The sequence below is a fragment of the Lithobates pipiens genome, unplaced genomic scaffold, assembly GCF_037356315.1.
Source record: "Lithobates pipiens isolate NorthernLeopardFrog02 unplaced genomic scaffold, aLitPip1_a1.2 Scaffold_160, whole genome shotgun sequence".
In the NCBI taxonomy this organism is placed as follows: Eukaryota; Metazoa; Chordata; class Amphibia; order Anura; family Ranidae; genus Lithobates; species Lithobates pipiens.
The window spans coordinates 1,687,514-1,707,240 of record NW_027507749.1 but is presented as its reverse complement, the minus strand read 5'-3'; the positions used below and the strand labels follow the sequence as shown (position 1 = coordinate 1,707,240).

The following is a 19,727-nucleotide window of genomic DNA, read 5'->3' as shown; positions in this document are numbered from 1 at the left end:
CAGAAAATCTCTAAAATCAAAAACAATATAAACAGAAAATAAAGTGATTTCTTACTTTGCCTGTTCTCCAGAAGATGGGATCACTCATATTGGGAAATTGTTCAGGAGGAACATAATCTGGGCTTTGAATGGTGGTGATTGTTTTTAATGAAGGAGCTGTAAAAGAAATCCAGCTTTGTAAAATAAGATCAGTTGGAATTTCTCTTCTCTCATTAAAGAAGATCTCGCCATCATCTGGGTCGGTGTAATGAACTTTTCTCACATACTTGTGCAGCTTTTCATGGAAAACAGAAGAACAAACATTACCATTAGAGATGGGCTGAACATCCCCCCCCCCCCCACAGCAGAACTCCCGAACAGGGAAAAAGTTCTAACCTGATATATATAAATAGTCAAATTACATTTCAATTGACTAGCGGTCAAGCAATATCAGGCCCTTATCCAAGCACGCAGCCTGGCAGGTCAGGGAAGGAGAGGGAGGAGCGAGTGCCCCCCTCTCCTGAATCATACCAGTCCACATGTTGCACATTTGTCACTTGCACATTTGTCACTTGCCACGTCACCAGCCATACTTTGTGGATTGTCACTTGCCACGTCACATGCCACTAGATGCGGATTGTCACATGCCACAAGTTGCAGATTGTCACTTGCCACATCACCTGCCACACATTGCGGATTGTCACTTGCCACACGTTGCGGATTGTCACTTGTCACGTCACCTGCCACACGTTGCATATTGTCACTTGTCACATCGCCTGCCACACATTGCGGATTGTCACTTGTCACGTCACCTGCCACATGTTTCGGATTGCCACTTGTCACGTCACTTGCCACATGTTGCAAATTGTCACTTGTCATGTTACCTGCCACACACTGCGGATTGTCACTTGTCACGTCACCTGCCACACGTTGCGGATTGTCACTTGTCACGTCACCTGCCACACGTTGCGGATTGTCACTTGTCACGTCACCTGCCACACATTGCGGATTGCCACTTGTCACATCACCTGCCACACGTTGCGGATTGCCACTTGTCACGTCACCTGCCACACGTTGCGGGTTGCCATTTGTCATGTCACCTGCCACACGTTGCGGGTTGCCATTTGTCATGTCACCTGCCACACATTGCGGATTGTCACGTCACCTGCCACATGTTGCAGATTGTCACTTGTCACATCACCTGCCACACGTTGTGGATTGTCACTTGTCACATCCCCTGCCACACGTTGCGGATTGTCAATTGTCATGTCACCTGCCACATGTTGCAGATTGTCACTTGTCACGTCACCTGCCACACATTGCGGATTGTCACCTGCCACACATTGCTGATTGTCACTTGCCATGTCACCTGCCACACGTTGCATATTGTCACTTGCCACATGTTGCAGATTGTCACTTGCCATATCACCTGACACACATTGTGGATTATCACTTGTCAGTGTCACGTCACCTGCCATGCCACCTGCCATACATTGCGAATTGCCACTTGTATGCTACAATTGTCACTTGCTGTGTCACTTGCCGGTTAAGGTGCAGATTGTCACTTGCTGTGTCCCAGAGTGAAGTCAGGCAGCAGAGACATGATGTAATCTCTTTTCTGCCCGCAGCTGCACAGGGAGGGTGAAACGGCAGTGATGCAGGGTGGGCGGTGAGAGATGATGTCATCTCTCTGATCCCCCGCCCAGTGGCCTGCTGATTGGCCAGCCCCCCTGCTCACCTGCCACCTGTCCTGTTCGCCAGCTCACCTGCTGACTGACCCACCATTTAATCACCTGCCGACCCGCCCGTCCGCTCACTCACCCCCTGACTGGGCTGGCCCACCCGCCGCGCTCACTCACCTATGCCGGCCCATCACTAATTTGTTGGGGGGGGCAATTGCCCTGTTGCCCTCTCCCTGGATTTGCCCCTGTCTGGGAGGCAGCTGCAGAACATAAGGTTTTTCACCTTAATGCATTGAATGCATTAAAGTGGATGTAAACCCCCCAACATTTTTTTCATTAAGGCTTTTACCTGGTAAAGCATATGATTTCATGTCATCTGTGCCCAGTCTTACCATGAAGAGTTAATCCAGCTCTGAGCAATTCTCTTATCTTCTTTTCAGTGAGATAAAAACAGACATACCAGTCTGTTCTTCCCCCTTGCTGTGAGTGACAGCTCATTTCCTTATCTCATGCACTAGTATGAGAGAGACATTCAGTGTACTTTGCAAGCATCATCATCATCCCTCTCTAAGCATCTCAGAGTTATTACTACAGTAGCAGATTGTTGTGTAGTTATGTAGTTGTGTAGCAGATGCGTGGGAGTCACAGGAGGCCGTGAGCGCGCTCTGCTTCCTTTGCGCCTCTGTCTGGACAAAGGGGAGTGTAGAGCTGGGCGGGGAGTCTAGCGATGTCACAACTCTGCCCACTTAGCTCCAGAGCATAGACACGCTAATGGATTTCAAAGATTTGTGGGGCTCATTGTGCAGAAGGGCGTGATTTCTAACCACTTCAGCCCCGGAAGATTTGGCTGCTCAATGACCGGGCCATTTTTTGCAATTCTGCACTGCATTGCTTTAACTGGCAATTGCGCGGTCGTGCGACGCTGCGCCCAAACAAAATTGATGTCCTTTTTTTCCACATAAATAGAACTTCTTTTTGGTGGTATTTGATCACCTCTGTGGTTTTTATTTTTTGCACTATAAACAAAAAATAGCGCTAATTTTAAAAGAAACACAACATTTTGTACTTTTTGCTATAATAAATAACCCCAATTTTTTTAAAAGCAATTTTTTTCTCAGTTTAGGCCGATATGTATTCTTCTACATATTTTTGTCAAAAAAAATCACAATAAGCGTATATTGATTGGTTTTTGCAAAAGTTATAGCATCTTCAAAATAGGTGCTAGATATATAGCATTTTTATTATTATCATTTATTTTTTGGCAGCGATCTGCGATTTTTATCGGTACTGCGACATTATGGCAGACAGATCGGACACTTTTGACACATATTTTGGACCATTGGTATTTATACAGCGATCAGTGCTATAAAAATGCACTCATTATTGTGTAAATGTCGCGGGCAGGGAAGGGGTTAACACTAATCGGCGATCAAGGGGTTAACTGCGTTGCCTGCTATGTGTTTCTAACTGAAGGGGGAGGAGACTGATTAGAGGAAGTGATAGATCGTGGTTCCTAGCTATTAGGAACACACGATCTGTCATCCCTCACAGTACAGAACAGGGATTTGTGTGTTTACACGCACACTTCCGTGTTCTGCCTTTCGTGCCCGCGGTCAACGTGACCGTTGGCCCTGAGCATCGGCACCCCTGGCGGCGTGCATGTGCCTGCTATCCCGATCCCACAAACCCACGTAAAACTATGAGGGATCGCGGGATCATTGCCGACCTGCCTCTCTAAATTGACGGCGGCTGGTCAGCAAGAGGTTGAAAGGTAGGGATACATGCAAGAGGCATGTATACATATATACATAAGAAAGATGGCAATCATTGAGAATCATGAGTGGTGTGTTTACCTCCACTTTAAGGTGACAAAACCTTGAGACTTTACAACTCCTTTAACTCAGCAGCAGCCTAATGCTCTATATGTCCTGACGAAGTTACCAAGGGTGGAGCGATACATGTAGACATGGGGACTAATCCCCCATTTACTGCTGCACTGTATGGTTTGGACCAAATACCGCACTTACTTGAACCCTGAGACACATGAAGCTATGGCGCCACCACATATTGATATTACATCTGCTATTGCCAGCTAGGCAACCACATACTCTCTCCATTTTTGGAGGACCTATTTGGATGCCAGATGTCTCGGAATCTGATCCATCGTGGTGGAACAGTGAGTAATTGACCCCATTGTGCCTCTACTGGTCCTATCGGCCGTGCCAGGACATTACCCACATACTGGGACTTACCCAGCAGCACGGGCCAGACCAGAAACGTAGGTGGGAGTCTGAATCATGACCACACTAATTGCAGTATATACAGTATGTACTTACCATGATAGTGTTGCGTGTCATGTGTGAACTACAATTCCTGGCATCTTGTGATCAACCTATTCCTGTGGTGTTATATTAGCGGCTTGGCCGGTTGTGCTTTTTCATATAACATTACTTAAATGGATGGACTGACTAATATCTACATTCACACACCCAAGCGATCTTTATGAACTTTAGCTCAGCTGACAATTGCACTTTGATTTCTGCTTTTATTAGAAATGCGCGCCGTCAATAAATTTGTTTTGCTTCGTTCCGTTCCGTTTCGTATTAGAATTAATTGTCAATTGTGGACACTGCTTGCTGGCAGTGGCCTTGCTGGCACTGTTTGGCACTTAATTGTAATCAGGGCACTGATGATCAATGTTCTGATTACATCCCTAGATGTCCTCTGTGAGGATATGTCCCTGATCGGCTCTCCTCTCCTGACACTCTGTCAGTGTGAGATGAGGAGTGCCGATTACTGGCATCTCTGTGTTTACATGTGACTGGCTGTGATTGGGCACAGCGGATCTTTACACAGATCGGGGGTTGCTAGGACATGGTGTGGCCATGATCGCTGTGCTGGGGGCACGAAAAGGTGGTCGTTCTGGAGGGCCATCATAATGAGCTCTGTGCTGCCCAGCCGTCATTTGGCGGCCAGTGGGCGGGAAGAGGTTAAGGTGCAGTGTGGACCAGATGCACGATCCCCCGGGAGGTTATCCGACACCGTGACTCCGGGGTTCATGCCCTATGAACATGCGGGTGCTTTAGTTCAGGGGGATCTTTTTAGGGTCGTCTGTCCCAGATCCAGGTGGGAGGATTACTTTGCTTTATGGGGGACATTAAGGGATCTGAATACGGGGATTGCATTGTGGGGTGGGTTAATGGGGATAGGGGAGTTGTTTTATAAGGGAGGGACACGGGATTTCAAGTGATACTAAAGTCTTACCTGCTCTGTGTAGTTGGATTTGCACAGAGCAGTCTGGATCCTCCTCTTCTAGGGTTCCTCTTCAGTGCTCTGGCCCCTTCCTCCTGTCAAGCAGCTTGCTATGGGACACCCGAGCTGAGCTGCAGCTCCATGTGTCCATTTTGCCCCTATATCCCCTCTCTCTCCTCATTGGCTAACTAACTTTGACAGCAGCGGAAGCCAATGGCACCACTGCTAAGTCTCAGCCAAAGAGGAGGGAGAGTCGTGCACTTGTGGATATCGCTGCATAGAGATGGGGCTCAGGTAAGTATTAGGGGGGCTGCTACACACAGAAGGCTTTTTATCGTAATGCATAGAATACGCCTTCTTTCTTTACAACCCCTTTCATGTGATTTTTACAATTTTGTGTTTGTCTAATGCCCCGTACACAAGATCGGACTTTCCGACAACAAAACCGTGGATTTTTGTTTGAAGGTTGTTGGCTCCAACATGTCTTGCATACACACAGTCACACAAATGTTGGCCAACAATTACGAACGTAGTGATGAGCCGATGCGATGTCTCCATTACCAACGCTACTTTTACAAGACCGAGCGCTTCCGGCTCGTACTTGATTCCGAGCATGCGTGTTTGTACTTTGGACTTTTTTTGCACACGATCGGAAAATCTGACAACAGACATTTGTTGGCAGAAAATTTGAGAGCATGCTAGCCAACACTTGTTGGTGGAAAGTCCGACAACAAATGTCTGATGGAGTATACACATGGTCGGACTTACCGCCAACAAGCTCACATCCAACATTTCCCGTTGGAAAATCTAATTGTGTGTACGCGGCATAATAAATTATAAGGAGTTAGCTATTGGTTGTCTATACAGCACTTTTTTTTTTTTGTTATTTTTGTATATCATAGTTAAGCCTCATAAGCCTAATACACACAATCGGACTTTGTACAAACTTTCCCGTGGATTTTTTGTACAAATGGCATTGCCCGTGAACTTGTTCAGCATACACACAATCTGACTTTTTCAGCCAGCTTTCACCAAATCATGTTGTTTTTCTGCTCTTTACTGCCAACTTCTGTATTGTTGTCTGATCTTTTGTATTGGCTCTGAGCATGTGTGTTTGTAAAGTCTGATGGTTTTCTGTACACACGATCGGACTTTGCTCCATCGGACTTATGTTGTCGAAAAGTTTGTCCTTTCACACAGCCAACAAAAGTCAGATGAAAACCGAAAAAGTTTGTCCGATGGAGCGTACACACGGTCAGATGTTGCCTTAAAAAAGCTCATTTACATGTGTTACAACTTACTCTGTGCCGGAATCCATTTTGTTCGGATTTATTTTTCTTCATGAACATTCTATGTAGAGAATGGGCCAGAACATATACAGCCCTGTATATAAAGGAGGGGTGAGTTGTATGAGAAGAGAATAAGGTTGAAACATTTCTTACACCTGTACAAGGGTTTACATAAAGTTGATTGTTTTCTCGATAATAGAGATTTTTTTGTGGGTTTGGGGAAAGGCATTTAAACCATAAAACCCAAATATCTTCCAGTATGGGGTCAGTTAAGCAGTTGTAGAAGGTGACACCTTTGGTATAAACATCCAGGTTTAGTTTTTTTTCTCGTGGCCACACAAATATGAAGCTGTGATTAAGTGATGTATACTTCAAATAATATAAATCAGTTAACTTAATCCATGATGGTGGGAAAATAAATGTGATATTTTCTGCACCAGAGTATAAACCAAAAACAAAATTATAAAAGTTAGTTATGGAAGTTCCGCACACTATAACGACCTTAGCTTTTGATCCAGTAATGAATTCTGATGTATGAATATCATTAACGGTATTTCGTTTGAGTTGAATGATATAATCGGTGCAGATCCCATGTTCTCTCATCATCTTGCTCAGTTCTTGGGACTCCTCATCACCGCTGCCATCCTCTGGTGTTATTATTCCAACCCAGTTCCACCCAAAATGCTGCAAAAATGTAATAACAGTTTCAAAACGGACCCGATCTTCTGGTGTCATATGGAATAAAGTTGGATACATGTTTACAATATTCAGACCAGTGTTAGTGACTCGGTAATTGACCTGGATAAGATGTTGGGAAATATTTTAATGTGATGTTATTTATCACTTCACATATATACAGTATATTGTACATTTTCATCAGTCCCTCACCCTCAACAGGCTTACAATCTAAGGTCCCTAACTCACATTTATACAGTATCACACAAAAGTGAGTAGACCCCTCACATTTTTGTAAATATTTTGATGAAACGCGTAGGGCGGAGCGACGTGCTGACGTCGCCTCGTGTTTACATCTTGTTTGTGCGCTGGCCGGCACATCAGTCATAAGGCTTATGTTGACGCTAACATTGTAAGTGCAATACTTTCTATTTTAAAGTTTTAATAAATGGAAAAGGTTTTACACTATTTTGGAGCCTTTATTTTTTATGTAGCACCTCCATCCATCTACCTGTCTGAGCCTATGAGAAGTGGCTTGAGGATAACTGAATGTGCTTACTGTGTAATGGAACTGGGCTTAGGTTAAACTACAAATGTTTTCTTTGATCCTCTGTAACGGGGGAACATGGTTAGCTGGTAAAAAGTGATTTCTTCTATCTGGTGGTGGATTCAGCAGATGATTTGACAGCGTTTGGAGACGCCATTGTACACATTGATGGACTATATCATTATTTGAGCACTGGTGGACTTTTTCACAGATTTTGTATTTATGCAATTACTAACTACTGATTGCTTATAGGTTTAGTGCTATTTTCTTCTGATTTATGCCTACTGTGTTTATGTTATACAGGAGAATTGCAGCTTGTATTATATTTTGGAATTTTGTGTTTTTTATCCTCTTAGCGCAGTTTCTTTACCCTTTTCTTTATATTTATTCATGTGACAACACTGAAGAAATTACACTTTGCTACAAGGTAAAGTAGTGAGTGTACAGCTTGTATAATGTCGTGTACACACGATCAGACTATCCGGTGGACTTAGTCCGGTGGACTAGAGTCTGCCGGATAATTCGACCATGTGTGGGCTCTGGTGGACTTTTTCTTCCCAAAAGTCCGGCCGACTTTGAAAGAAGTCAAAATTGTCCACCGGACTCGGCTTTCAGGCGGACAATCCGCTCATCTGTGTGCTAGTCCGCCGGACTTTCCAAATGAATGGACTAGCCCACACACGGACTAAAGTCCATTCATGTTGAACGTGACTTCAGGTATGACAGGACTAGAGAAGGAAGTCAATGTCGCTGCTTTCATCGGCGAGATTGACACCTTGTAAACCCCATCGCCTGGTATGGGTTTTAAGGGTAACCCAGAAAACCGGTGTGGGGGTACCCCCAAAGTCCATACCAGACCCTTATTCAAGCACGCAGCTCGGCCAGTCAGGAAAGCGACCCCCCACCCCAAAGGACCTTGTCCCCATATTGATGAGGACAAGGGCCTCTTCCTGACAACCCTGGCTGTTGGGGTCTGAGGGCAGGGGGATTATTGGAATCCGGGAGCCCACTTTAATAAGGGGGCCCCCAGTTCCTGGCCCCCCAACCTATGTGAATGAGTATGGGGTACATTATACTCCTACCCATTCACCTGGGGGAAAAAATGTCAATAAAAAAAACACACAACGCAGGTTTTTAAAGTAGATTATTAGGCAGCTCCAGGGGTCTTCTTCCAACTTCGGGGGTCTTCTCGCCGGGATCCTCCACTATTTTCTGCTCTTTTGCCGTTCTTTTGCTTGCGGAGGAGCCCAGCTTTCTCCTTCGTCATCGTCGCCCCCCGGGGGTGTTCTTCCGACTTCTGGGGTCTTCTTCCGATTTCTCTGAGATTTCCGGCCTCTTCTCCCACTCTTTGGTTCTTCTGCCGGGCTCCTCTGCTATCTTCTTCCAGCTCTTTTACTAGCGTTGGCTCAGTCTTCTCATTTGTCGCTGCTGAAATGGATATTTTATAGATAGGCAACTCCTATCCTCATATTAGTGGTTCCAAATTAATAATAACTACTGCAATAGGGAACAGACACAAAAGATACGCTCAGCATCTTTCCAAATAACCGTTCTTCTTTTATTATGAAGCATTTGAAGGTTTTTATACACATGATTACGTAGGTATCACATTAATATTACAATTGTACATTTATGGTAACAAGGGGCGTTACATAGGCAGGCTAATTCTAATCAGGACTCGAAAGAATGCAAAACATGTACTGAAAACATTATTAGTGCCGTGTGCACAGTGAGGGCATTGTGCAATACATATAAAATAGAATACAATTATATACAGAACCTACAAATTTCCATTACACCGCCTTCTTCTTATTTTTATTTTTCTTCTTTCTTCTCTTCTTCCGATGTTGACACAATGCTCTCTCTCCCGCTGTAATGCCAGGGACAAGTTGTGCAGCGACTTATATAGGCATAAGGGGTAGGGTCACCATGTGATGTCACATGGTGACCCCGCCCTTTATGATGTCACAGTCCCGGGGGATGCTGGGACTGTGACATCATAAGGGGCGGGGGTCACTATGTTTCATCACCCGGTGACCACGCCCCTTATGCCTATATAAGTCGCCATGCAACGTGGCCCTGACATTAAAGCGGGAGAGAGCGTTGTGTCAGAAGAAGAAGAACTCCGCTAGCAAAAGAACAGAAGATAGCGGAGAAGACCCCTGGATTCGGAAAAAGACCCCCGGAGCTGCCTAATAAACTACTTTAAAAACCTGTGTTGTGTTTTTTTTATTGACCCTTTTCCCCCCAGGTGAATGGGTAGGGGTACAATGTACCCCATACTCATTCACATAGGGTGGGGGTCGGGATCTGGGGGCCCCCTTATTAAGTCCCCGCCCACAGACCCTGTCAAACAATGGCCAGGGTTGTCGGGAAGAGGCCCTTGTCCTCATCAATATGGGGACAAGTTGTTTTGGTGTGGTGGGGCCGCAGGGCCCCCCTTCCCCAAAGCACCCACCCGCCTATGTTGAGGGTACGCGTCCTGGTACGGTTCAGTAGGGCTGGACTGGCCGGGCTGCATGCTCGGATAAGGGTCTGGTATGGACTTTGAGGGGACCCCACACCATTTTTCGGCATAGGGGTTACCCTTAAAACTCATACCAGGCAACAGGGCTCGCAAGGTGTCAATCTCGCCGATGAAAGCAGCCATATTGACTTCCTTCTCTAGTCCCGTCGTACCTGAAGCCATGTTCAAAATGGACGGGCTTTAGTCTGTGTGTAGGCTAGTCCGTTCATTGGGAAAGTCCGGCGGATCTCCGCCAAAAGTCCAGCAGATTGCCGGACCTAGTCCACCAGAAAAGTCAGTTTGTGTGTGGTCATGTGTGTGCAAGTCCGCTCGTTCGGAAAGTCTGGCGGACCTCCGCTGCAAAGAATAAATCCGCCGGATAGTCTGATCGTGTGTACGGGGTATAACAGGGTAAATTTGGTGTCCCCTCAAAATAACTCAACACACAGCCATTAAAGCGGGAGTCCACAGGGACTCCGCGTTTTTTTTTTTTTTTTTAAAAGCCAGCAGCTACAAATATTGCAGCTGCTGACTTTTAAATAGTGACACTTACCTGTCCAGCGCGCCCGCGATGTCGGCACCCGAAGCCGATCGCTCGCTCGGCTGCCGGGTCCCGCCGCCATCTTGGGTATGGGAATCAGGAAATGGAGCCTTTCGGCTTCATTTCCCGGTTCCCTACTGCGCATGCGCGAGCCGCGCGGCGCAATCCGGACGGTCCCCGCTGCCTCTGGGAGCTGTGTGTTTCCCAGCAGGCAGCGGGGCACTTGCTGAAGGGGGCGGGCGCTTGCGGAACGGGGGCGTAACCTACGCTCGTTCCGCAGAGAGCTAGCCCGGAAGTGGGTGCAGTTACCTGGATTATCCAGGTAACTGCACCCCCCTCCCCCCTGAAAGGTGCCAATTGTGGCGCCGGAGGGGGGGGGGATTCCGATGAGCGGAGGTCCATTTTAGGGTGGACCTCCGCTTTAATATCTAAACCACCGGCAACAAAAGTGAGTACACCCCTAAGTGAAAATGTCCAAATTGGTCTCAATAAGCTATTTTCCCTCCCCCGTGTCATGTGACTTGTTAGCGTTACAAGGTCTCAGGTGTGAATGGGGAGCAGGTGTGTTCAATTTTGTGTTATTGCTCTCACTCTCTCATACTGGTCACTGGAAGTTTAACATGGCACCGCATGGCAAAGAACTTTCTGAGGATCTGAAAAAAAAGAATTGTTGCTCTACATAAAGATGGCCTAGGGTATAAGAAGATTGCCAAGACCCTGAAACAGCTGCAGCACAGTGGCCAAGACCATACAGCGGTTTAATAGGACAGGTTCCACTCAGAACAGGCCTCACCATGGTCCACCAAAGAAGTTGAGTGCACGTGCTCAGCATCATATCCAGAAGTGAAGTGACCCCCCCCCCCTTCACACAGCAGACAGGAACAGAGTGGAGGCTCTCAATCTGCTGGAGCTCCCTCCCCTATCACCATTTTATCTTGGGGTCAGGAATATGTATCAGAAGTGACTCATACAGATAGCAGAGGAAGGAGGCATGAGACAGAAATTAAACATAGTGCTCTGGATTGAGACAAGTACACACTATAGAGGGATATGCTCCACTAGGGTGGGTGTGCTCTTATATCTTGCATTTTTTTTTTGCAATAGGAAAGTATTTTGCACAAAGAAAGCAATACAAAGAGAAGAAAATTCAATTTAACACAGAGACACAAAAGACACACTTCAGGATGATGAGAAGTTGGGGTAACATAATAAATCAATATAATGAAGGTCTTTTTCAAATAAAGTTACTGATCCTAAAACTACCACAAAATTAACATAATCCATGAAACGACAGGTCATCTGCCCAGAGTTGGGGTCTTAAGGTTTCCACAGAGGAGTACCTCATTGAGGCCCGCTCCAGGACGAGCGTCATGACGTAGGGGGTTCAGGAGCCTGACCTTCCGCATCCCCTTCACTCCCCCTCCGCCCTCTCCTTGGCTGAACGCGGCGCGCTGTGATGACGTCATAGAGCGGTACGGACCGGCCAGCTGATCGAGGCGCCGTGAGGCGCATAGGAACGAACCGCGGCATGCCTGCCCTAACCCACGTACATGCAAACTATTGACTCCCACTGCCTGGACCTCCGCTCACCTACCCCCACCAACACACCGCTCCGCGGCCTGGGAAGGAAGACAGCCGACCTCGGAGGACACAGACTGTGGAGCAGCTGGATTGACCTGTCAGAGCCTGAGGCGTGGAGGTGGTAAGCGTGACAGTCTGAGAGGGCTGGATGTAGCTTGAGGTCTTGTTGTAGCTCTGTGGGGGTAGTGTGGCAGCACGGAAGGGGGCAGAAGACCTGGGATGAGGAAGCTGGAGAAGTGTCCTCATGTCAGAAGATTGCAGGGGTTTTTACAGCCTAAATCCCCTACTGGTATATTGGAAGAGTGGTATTCCCCAACTGGTATTGAAGATGGACGTAAGATCTAGTAGACTGCCACACTGAAGGATATACTGTTGCTTATGGGTATAGGTGCTTCTCCAAGTAAACAGCCAGAGATAGAGATAGATCGATAGGGGAATAACTGGAGATCTCTGTCTGGCTCTGCACAGTATACGGACCTAAGTGGCTAAGGTGAACATTGTTTATTGCCTGATCTGAGATGAAAAGATTGGGGCTTAAAGGAGAATAACGGTGATTGGAAACTGCCCTATTTGGAGGACTGGTAACGCTGGAGGATATTTATTATGCTGGACTTATAAGTGTAAAATTTCTTAGGGCTCTCAGTAATATCCGGAACGATTGACTTAATGCTGGAGGTAGGTGGTGGAAGAAGCCATGAATGTGATTCCCCAGACCTTTGTTTAAGTATACCTGGGTGCTGAGCCTTATCAGTGGATGCTTCACGCCTGTATAGGCATATGGACAAGGGGGACGATCCTTAAAGGGATATAATAGGGGGGTCCCTTGGGAAGGTTTGGTAACCAAATTGGGGTGAAAAATTATTGAAATAGGCTCGAAACTAAGAGTCAGAGGAGCTTGAAGCAGGGGTGTTGGGGGTTAAAGGTACAGGAGGCGAGGTGGTGCATAAAATAAATAAAATAACCGCTCAGAGGGGGCCTGAGAAAAAGTAAGCTACGAGGGCGTTTGAAGGCCTATCAAATTTGTTTATTAAGTTGTTAAAACGCCCCGTCATCCGAAAAGTGTCCCCCCCCTGCCATCATGAAAGGGAAGTCAAGTAAAACAAACAAATCGATTACCCCAGCCTCAAGTCCGGTAGGAATTCAGAAATATATGGCCGCAAACTCCAGTATAAGAGAAGAGGAGATCGGGAGTCCGAGAGCGGAGAAACCTCTGCGGTCGGGCCCTAGCAGGCAGAGGGGGGAAGAAAGTAGAGGAGGGAAGAGTATCCCCGCAAAGTTAACCGAAACGCAGGAAAACGGAACGGGTATTCGGGGACGCGGAATGAGGCAAGAAGGAGTCCAGGAAAGGGCGGAGGTGGACACAGAGAAAGGAGAGTTAGCCTCGGGAGGGCATGGTCAGACTTCACCCTTAGAACAAACCTCACAGCTAAAAGAGATGCTTTTGGAGATGTTCTCAAGGATGGAAACTTCCCTAAAAGCAGAAATTGCCACAATAAGGGCAGATATTGGGCAAGTACTGGGGAGAGTAGAGGAGATAGAAAATAGAGTAGAGGCCCATGAGCAGAAAATAGAGGAAATATTAGGACAGGTCTCAGTGCTACGAAAGGGGAATAGAAATTTAATGTATAAATTAGAAGATCAAGAAAACCGAAATAGGAGAAAGAATCTACGTATAAAAGCAATTCAACGCTCAGAGAAATAGCCCAACAAATATTTAATCCCCTATTAGACAAGGCAACCTCAGATCCTCTAAGAATAGATAGAATTCATAGGATAACCCGACCCTCAGGAATAAGGTCAGAAGCCCCGCGAGATGTTATAGTGAGGTTCCATTATGTTGAGGAAAAAATGCAGGTGATGGGAAGAATTAGAACAAGCCCAGGGGTGTCTTACGGGGGCGCAGAGCTGAAGATTTATTCCGATTTAGCGGTGGAGACATTAAGGAGGAGGAGATGTTTAAAACCGCTTATGGAAATGATGGTTGCAGCCGGCATCCCATATCAATGGGGATTCCCGGCATGCTTGATAGGGAAGAAAGAGGGACGATCTGCGGTTCTGCGCTTCCCGGAAGATTTGCAAGAGTTTTGCGATCGCCTGGGTATAAAGCCTACCCCGCAGCTAGAGTGGGAGAAGGATGAAGATGTTGGAGAGACGGGGAAAAAAAACCAAAATAGGATGGATCAGGAGTCCCGGGGTGGATGGAAAGAAAGAGGGAAAACTAGCAATGTACGAATTTAACATGGGAACATAGGCTGAGGGGTCGGGGGAGCGGGAGGAGGATGGGGGGGAGGGTAGGGTGGAGCCTCCTATGGATGTGGGTGTGAATCCTAGGGTCACTATGGATGCGAGACGACCATGGAAGATGGTCAACCAGAACCATAGAAATAATGGAAAAGGAGGTGTCCTACCCAATCTTTCGAGATGTTCCATTATAGGACAGGGGAAGGGAGTAGAGGGGAGGAGGTGGGATAGGGGAGGAAGGGAATGTGGGTGGGTTGTGGGGTTTTGGGGGGGAGTATTGTTTTTTTTTTGGGTTTATGGGCTCTCACTCGATCCTGCCACAGAGGTAGTAGAAACAGGTCCACCTGGGTTCACTGGACGCATTAAAAAAAGAAGGAAATTGATCATTACTTAGAAGTAAAGTATGGTAGCAATTAATGTAGTTACCTATAATGTTAGGGGCTTAAATACAAAAAGGAAAAGATATATGATTAACGATGAACTACAGCATATGGAAGCAAATAGATAAATAAAAAGACACACATAACACACACTTCAGGTATCAGATTAAATTCAGTGGAATTCCCTGTGTGGATCTATGGGGATTCCCCCTCCTTTTATTCTAGAGGGGTGGTCATTGGCTTTGGTAGAGCAACGAGATTTAAACTAAAAGAGCGACTAGTGGACCCAGAAGGGAGGTACCTGTGTGTAAAAGGTATATTGTTAAACATGAAATGTACAATTGTAAATGTCTATGCTCCGAATAAGAACTCTGATAAATTTCTAATGAAAGTGTTAAAAAAAATAGAAGACTTTAAGGAGGGTAAATTGATTTTGGCAGGTGATTTCAACTGGAATATGGATGCTAAGAAAAACGGTATAGAGGGAGGGAGCGGGCACTCTAAGGATAAACAGAGAGCGTTCCTTAAAGCGTTAGCTATATATCAGCTTCAAGACGCCTGGAGGGCACTCCATCCAAGAGACAGGGATTATACCTGTTTCTCCTCGGTCCATGGCTCCTTCTCCAGAATTGATTATATTTTCCTAGAACATCAGTTCTTGGCGGCAGTGAGGAAAGCCGAAATAAAATCAATAACGGTCTCAGACCACGCACCAGTAAAAATCCAACTGGAGGGGCGTGGCTCGGCACCGTACCAAGATGGACGCGTAATTGTCTAGCTCCCGTCCAGTCGGCCCTGCAATTTCAGCTAACGGCTCGTAGCCCACATTCCAGCGGCCGAAACATGGAGAGACAGGAGGATAAGTCAGCGGGGAATCGATCGAGATCACCGGCTGAGCTGGATCCGCACTCAGCCAGACAAATACCTGAGATCTTCAGAGCGCGGCCCAGAGGCAGCTCTCAAGCCTCCGCTGCAGCGATGTCCCGTCCACACCGCTCCCACAGCAGAAGCCCGCTGCGGGACAGGGGAGACCCAGCACATCGAGAACAACCTGCCATCAGCTTAGAGGATCTCAGGTCAGTCGCAGCGGACATCAAATCCACCCTAGCTGCCGCAATAGCGGATCTCAGAGACGACCTACACTCCATATCGACGAGAGTGGAAGACATGGAAATCACACAGGCCCGTCATGATGCCTCCCTCTGCCAGGTCCAGCAGTTAACGGAATCCCACGCCATTCACCTGCGGGAGATTAACCGCCACATGGAAGACCTGGATAACAGGGGGAGACGTCGGAATCTAAGAGTGCGAGGCATTCCAGAGTCCATTGAGCCTGTTAACCTTTCGCAAACAGTGTCTACAATCTTTAATGACATTTTGGAAAGGCCTGCAGACACTCCGATTAGCTTTGAGAGATTGCACAGAGCCCTGCGGCCTAGGAACAGAGAAGCAGACCCTCCACGTGATATCGTGTGCTGCCTCGTGGAATTCCCACTCAAAGAAGATATCCTCCGCAAGGCAAGGACCAGAAATCAAGTAATTTTTGAAGGAGCCCAGATCAAGATTTTCCAAGACCTTTCAAACATTACGCTGCAGCGTAGAAGGGAACTCAGACCACTGCTGGATGTCCTACGCGACAGAGCAATTCAATATAGGTGGAAATTTCCTTTTTGCCTGTCGGTAAACCACCAAGGTCGCACGGCTAACTTAAGGGTACCGGAAGACATCGATCACTTCTGCGCCACCATTGATATACCAGTGGTAAGCTTACCTGACTGGTATAGTGACTTCAGACTTCCGACACCAGTCAGATCTGCATCGATGGAAGGCATAGAAGAAGCAGGGAATTTTAGCCTTGGAAGACGCCGCTGTCCAGTCCCTGCCCCTCCTCTCCAGCAATTACACCCGAGAGAGAGAGATGTACCTAGGAACGGCAGTCCCTCAGCTTCTCCGGCCCACCGCAGAGCTCGGATCAACTGATCGTTCTAACCGTACGTATACACAAATTCTGGCGTTGTATTGATGTTGACCTCACAGTCCACCCTCGTTTCGTTCTTCATATGGCCTCTTCTCCTATGCACCTTTCTCTGATTCAGACTCCCGTTCGTGATAACTAGTACCATTATGCAGCAATACGAAGTTTGATCCGCATGGATCACCTACTCTATCCCCCCCCCCCCCTCTCCATGCACCTGAAAGACAAACCCCTAAAAAACGAACGCAGAGTTCTTTACTTATTCGATGTACGGCTCGGATCCTCGCTTTTCGGAAAAGGCTGCCTATATCACAAAAGCTCGGAAGAACTTTACAGTAAGCGAACGTTCATGCGAAGCTTAACAGGAACGGGTTCCCGAAGATCTAGTGAGCGTTCGTCTGTTCTAGGTATGACACCTCATCACTTGAACTTCTCTGGACCTGCCTAGGAAATCCTTTCGACGAACGACTCTTCCCTACGACCCCCCACGAGGGGAAAAAGGAACGGTTGAATACGATTCTCTCACTACATAATAAAATGAAGGTAGACTCTCCCTAACAATGTTGACATGACAGAACCATTTTTGAGAGCAAGTCTACGAAATAAGGGGAGGGGGGGGGTAATTTTTTTTTTTTTTTTTTTTTTATCTTCTTTTATCTTATTTTATTTGCCAGATGATCTGCACCTCTCCACCCGGTCGGTATTACGTTCTTGTCTAAACTGTATGCTTCAAGCTTAATAAGAGGGAAGCTTCTTGCAAAAGGAATCTAGTCTTTAGATTCCAATCTAGACCCACTTCTATAGCAATCAGTTCATCAAGAATACTTTTCACTCAATATTACCCAAACACGTTAATATACACTTATAAAAAGGGGTGCAGGGGGGTAGGGTTATATTAACATTATCATGGGTTCATGTCACGGGGGATAGGAAACCATTAAGAAGCTCCCCTCTTTCTCCTAGTACGTGTTATTATCAGGGTTTATTGTATGTAGCAGGCGGGGAGGGAAATGACTTGATCTTGATATTGTATTGCTGCTCTTTAACAGTTTCTCTGAATCACTTGAATGGTCGCACATCTTTGGGTTGTTATTATCCTCTCTCACGTGTTTATGTGAATTGTTATGGCCTGTGAGGTCACAGTTTATTGGTTTATTCCACACTTTGATATGACATGGTACACAGTCTAATGTCTCTCTATTTTAAACTTCTTGAATTTTATTTTTACGTTTTAATTGTATAATGCCCCTTTTTCTTTTTTCTCCCCTTACTTAGTATTGAGTTTTCTCACTGTATCCGCAGCTTACCTCCGGCAGCTGCTAGTTGACCTTATAGTCCACAACCCTACTAAACCCATCTCTACATTCTCTGATCTGACTTCCTTGTTACTTAACCTACTTAACCTACCTAATCCTCGCCCGACAGCATGTTATCCTAACCACATGTGACCTAGTGTCACTCGGGATTCACTTATCCAAATACCTCCTGTCACTTAAGCGGCAAAAGCCGAACTAATCCGCATTATGGCCAATACTGGACACCAGAGCGAACACATCTTGATACTTTGCACACCACCTCCACGCGATTGACGCAGGTAGTCACGGTCGACTATCCCGGTTACTAAATCGAGGAATTCTAGGGACGACAGGTTCGCCCCCGTAACCGGTTTCACCCACATCCCCTACCCATTCTACGTCACTCGTCTCCTAGACGCCTCTTTTCTGTTCCTCTTTTCCCCCCTTTCCCCTTCCCCCTCCAAATCTTTCTCCTCCCTTTCATTTTCTTTGCCCCCCGGGACTCCTTATACTCACTTATATTCTTACACCTAGTCCCCTTCGTCAGCGGTCTGACCATTCTGACCACCATGCCTTCACCGTATTCCCCTAGCAAGAATACCTCTCTTAAGATAATTTCCCTGAATGCAAAAGGACTAAATTCCCCGGAAAAACGATCCCAAGTATTGACTAACATGAAATCTATGAAAGCTGATGTAATTTTCCTCCAAGAAACTCACTTCCGACAAAATTCCATTCCCAAATTACAAAACCAAGCATACCCCAATAGTTTTCACGCCTCATCCCCCACATCCAAGACTAAAGGGGTCTCAATTTTATTCTCTAAAAATGTAACCATCCAAATCTCAGACACGCTAGCTGACACAGAAGGTAGATTTCTCTTCCTGAAAGGGACCATCAATGGTAGATCTATGACTCTAGCAAATATATATAGCCCGAATGCATCTCAAGTGAACTTCTTTAGGGAAACAATCAATCGCTTATCTTCCTTCCAAGAAGGTCTCTTGATTTTTGGAGGAGACCTGAACGTGCCCTTGGAACCGATTTTAGATACCTCCACGGGTACATCTCATCTTCCCTACAGAGCCATCAAACAGATCAGAAAATGTCTCCACAATCTCCTGCTCCACGACTCCTGGAGGACTCTGTTTCCCCAGGATAAAGATTACACATTCTATTCTGCACCACATAATAAATACTCACGCATTGACTATATCTTTGTTCAACAACAGTCCCTTGATTACTTATATTCGGCCTCGATCGAACCCATGACTTGCTCTGATCACCATCCGGTTGCTGCAACGCTTGTGTTCCCTGACAAGCGTTCCGGTAACTATGTTTGGAGACTAGACGCCAGCATCTTATCTGACCAGACTAAAACCACGGACATAAGGGACTGCCTAACAAATTATTTTCGAGAAAATAACACACCTGATGTTTCGCATGTAACACAATGGGAAGCCCACAAAAGTGTAGTAAGGGGAAAGATTATTTCTATTGCATCCGCAATTAGAAAAGAAAAAGCCGCTAGACTAGCGACCCTTTTCTCTATACTCAAATCCTTGGAAGCTACACATAAATGCACTCTAGCTCAAAACACACTCTCAGAACTTTTAGAGGTACGCTCCCTCATCAAAGAAGACTTGGAATTCAGATTGAAAAGAAAATTTATTCTCACAAAAAAACTGTTCTACGAATTCGGAAATAAAACTGGCCACCTCTTAGCCCAGGCCCTTCACACGAGAAAGGCAAAACACACAATTCATCTACTCCATTCCCCGACG

At 46.2% G+C, this 19,727-nt stretch overlaps 1 protein-coding gene across 2 annotated transcripts in view; it reads right to left on the bottom strand.

Annotated features, from left to right (window-relative positions):
* LOC143986453 (vomeronasal type-2 receptor 26-like) overlaps nt 1-19,727 on the bottom strand; it is a 135,776-nt gene that overhangs the window by 23,239 nt on the left and 92,810 nt on the right. Inside the window, exons 3-4 of one of the 2 annotated variants that reach the window (XM_077484798.1) lie at nt 6,215-7,000; nt 56-274 (exon numbers count right to left, since the gene is read on the bottom strand). In XM_077484798.1, coding sequence (XP_077340924.1) covers nt 56-274; nt 6,215-7,000 — 1,005 coding nt within the window. The remainder of the gene's footprint in view (nt 1-55; nt 275-6,214; nt 7,001-19,727) is intronic. The other variant, XM_077484799.1, reaches the window with a different exon arrangement.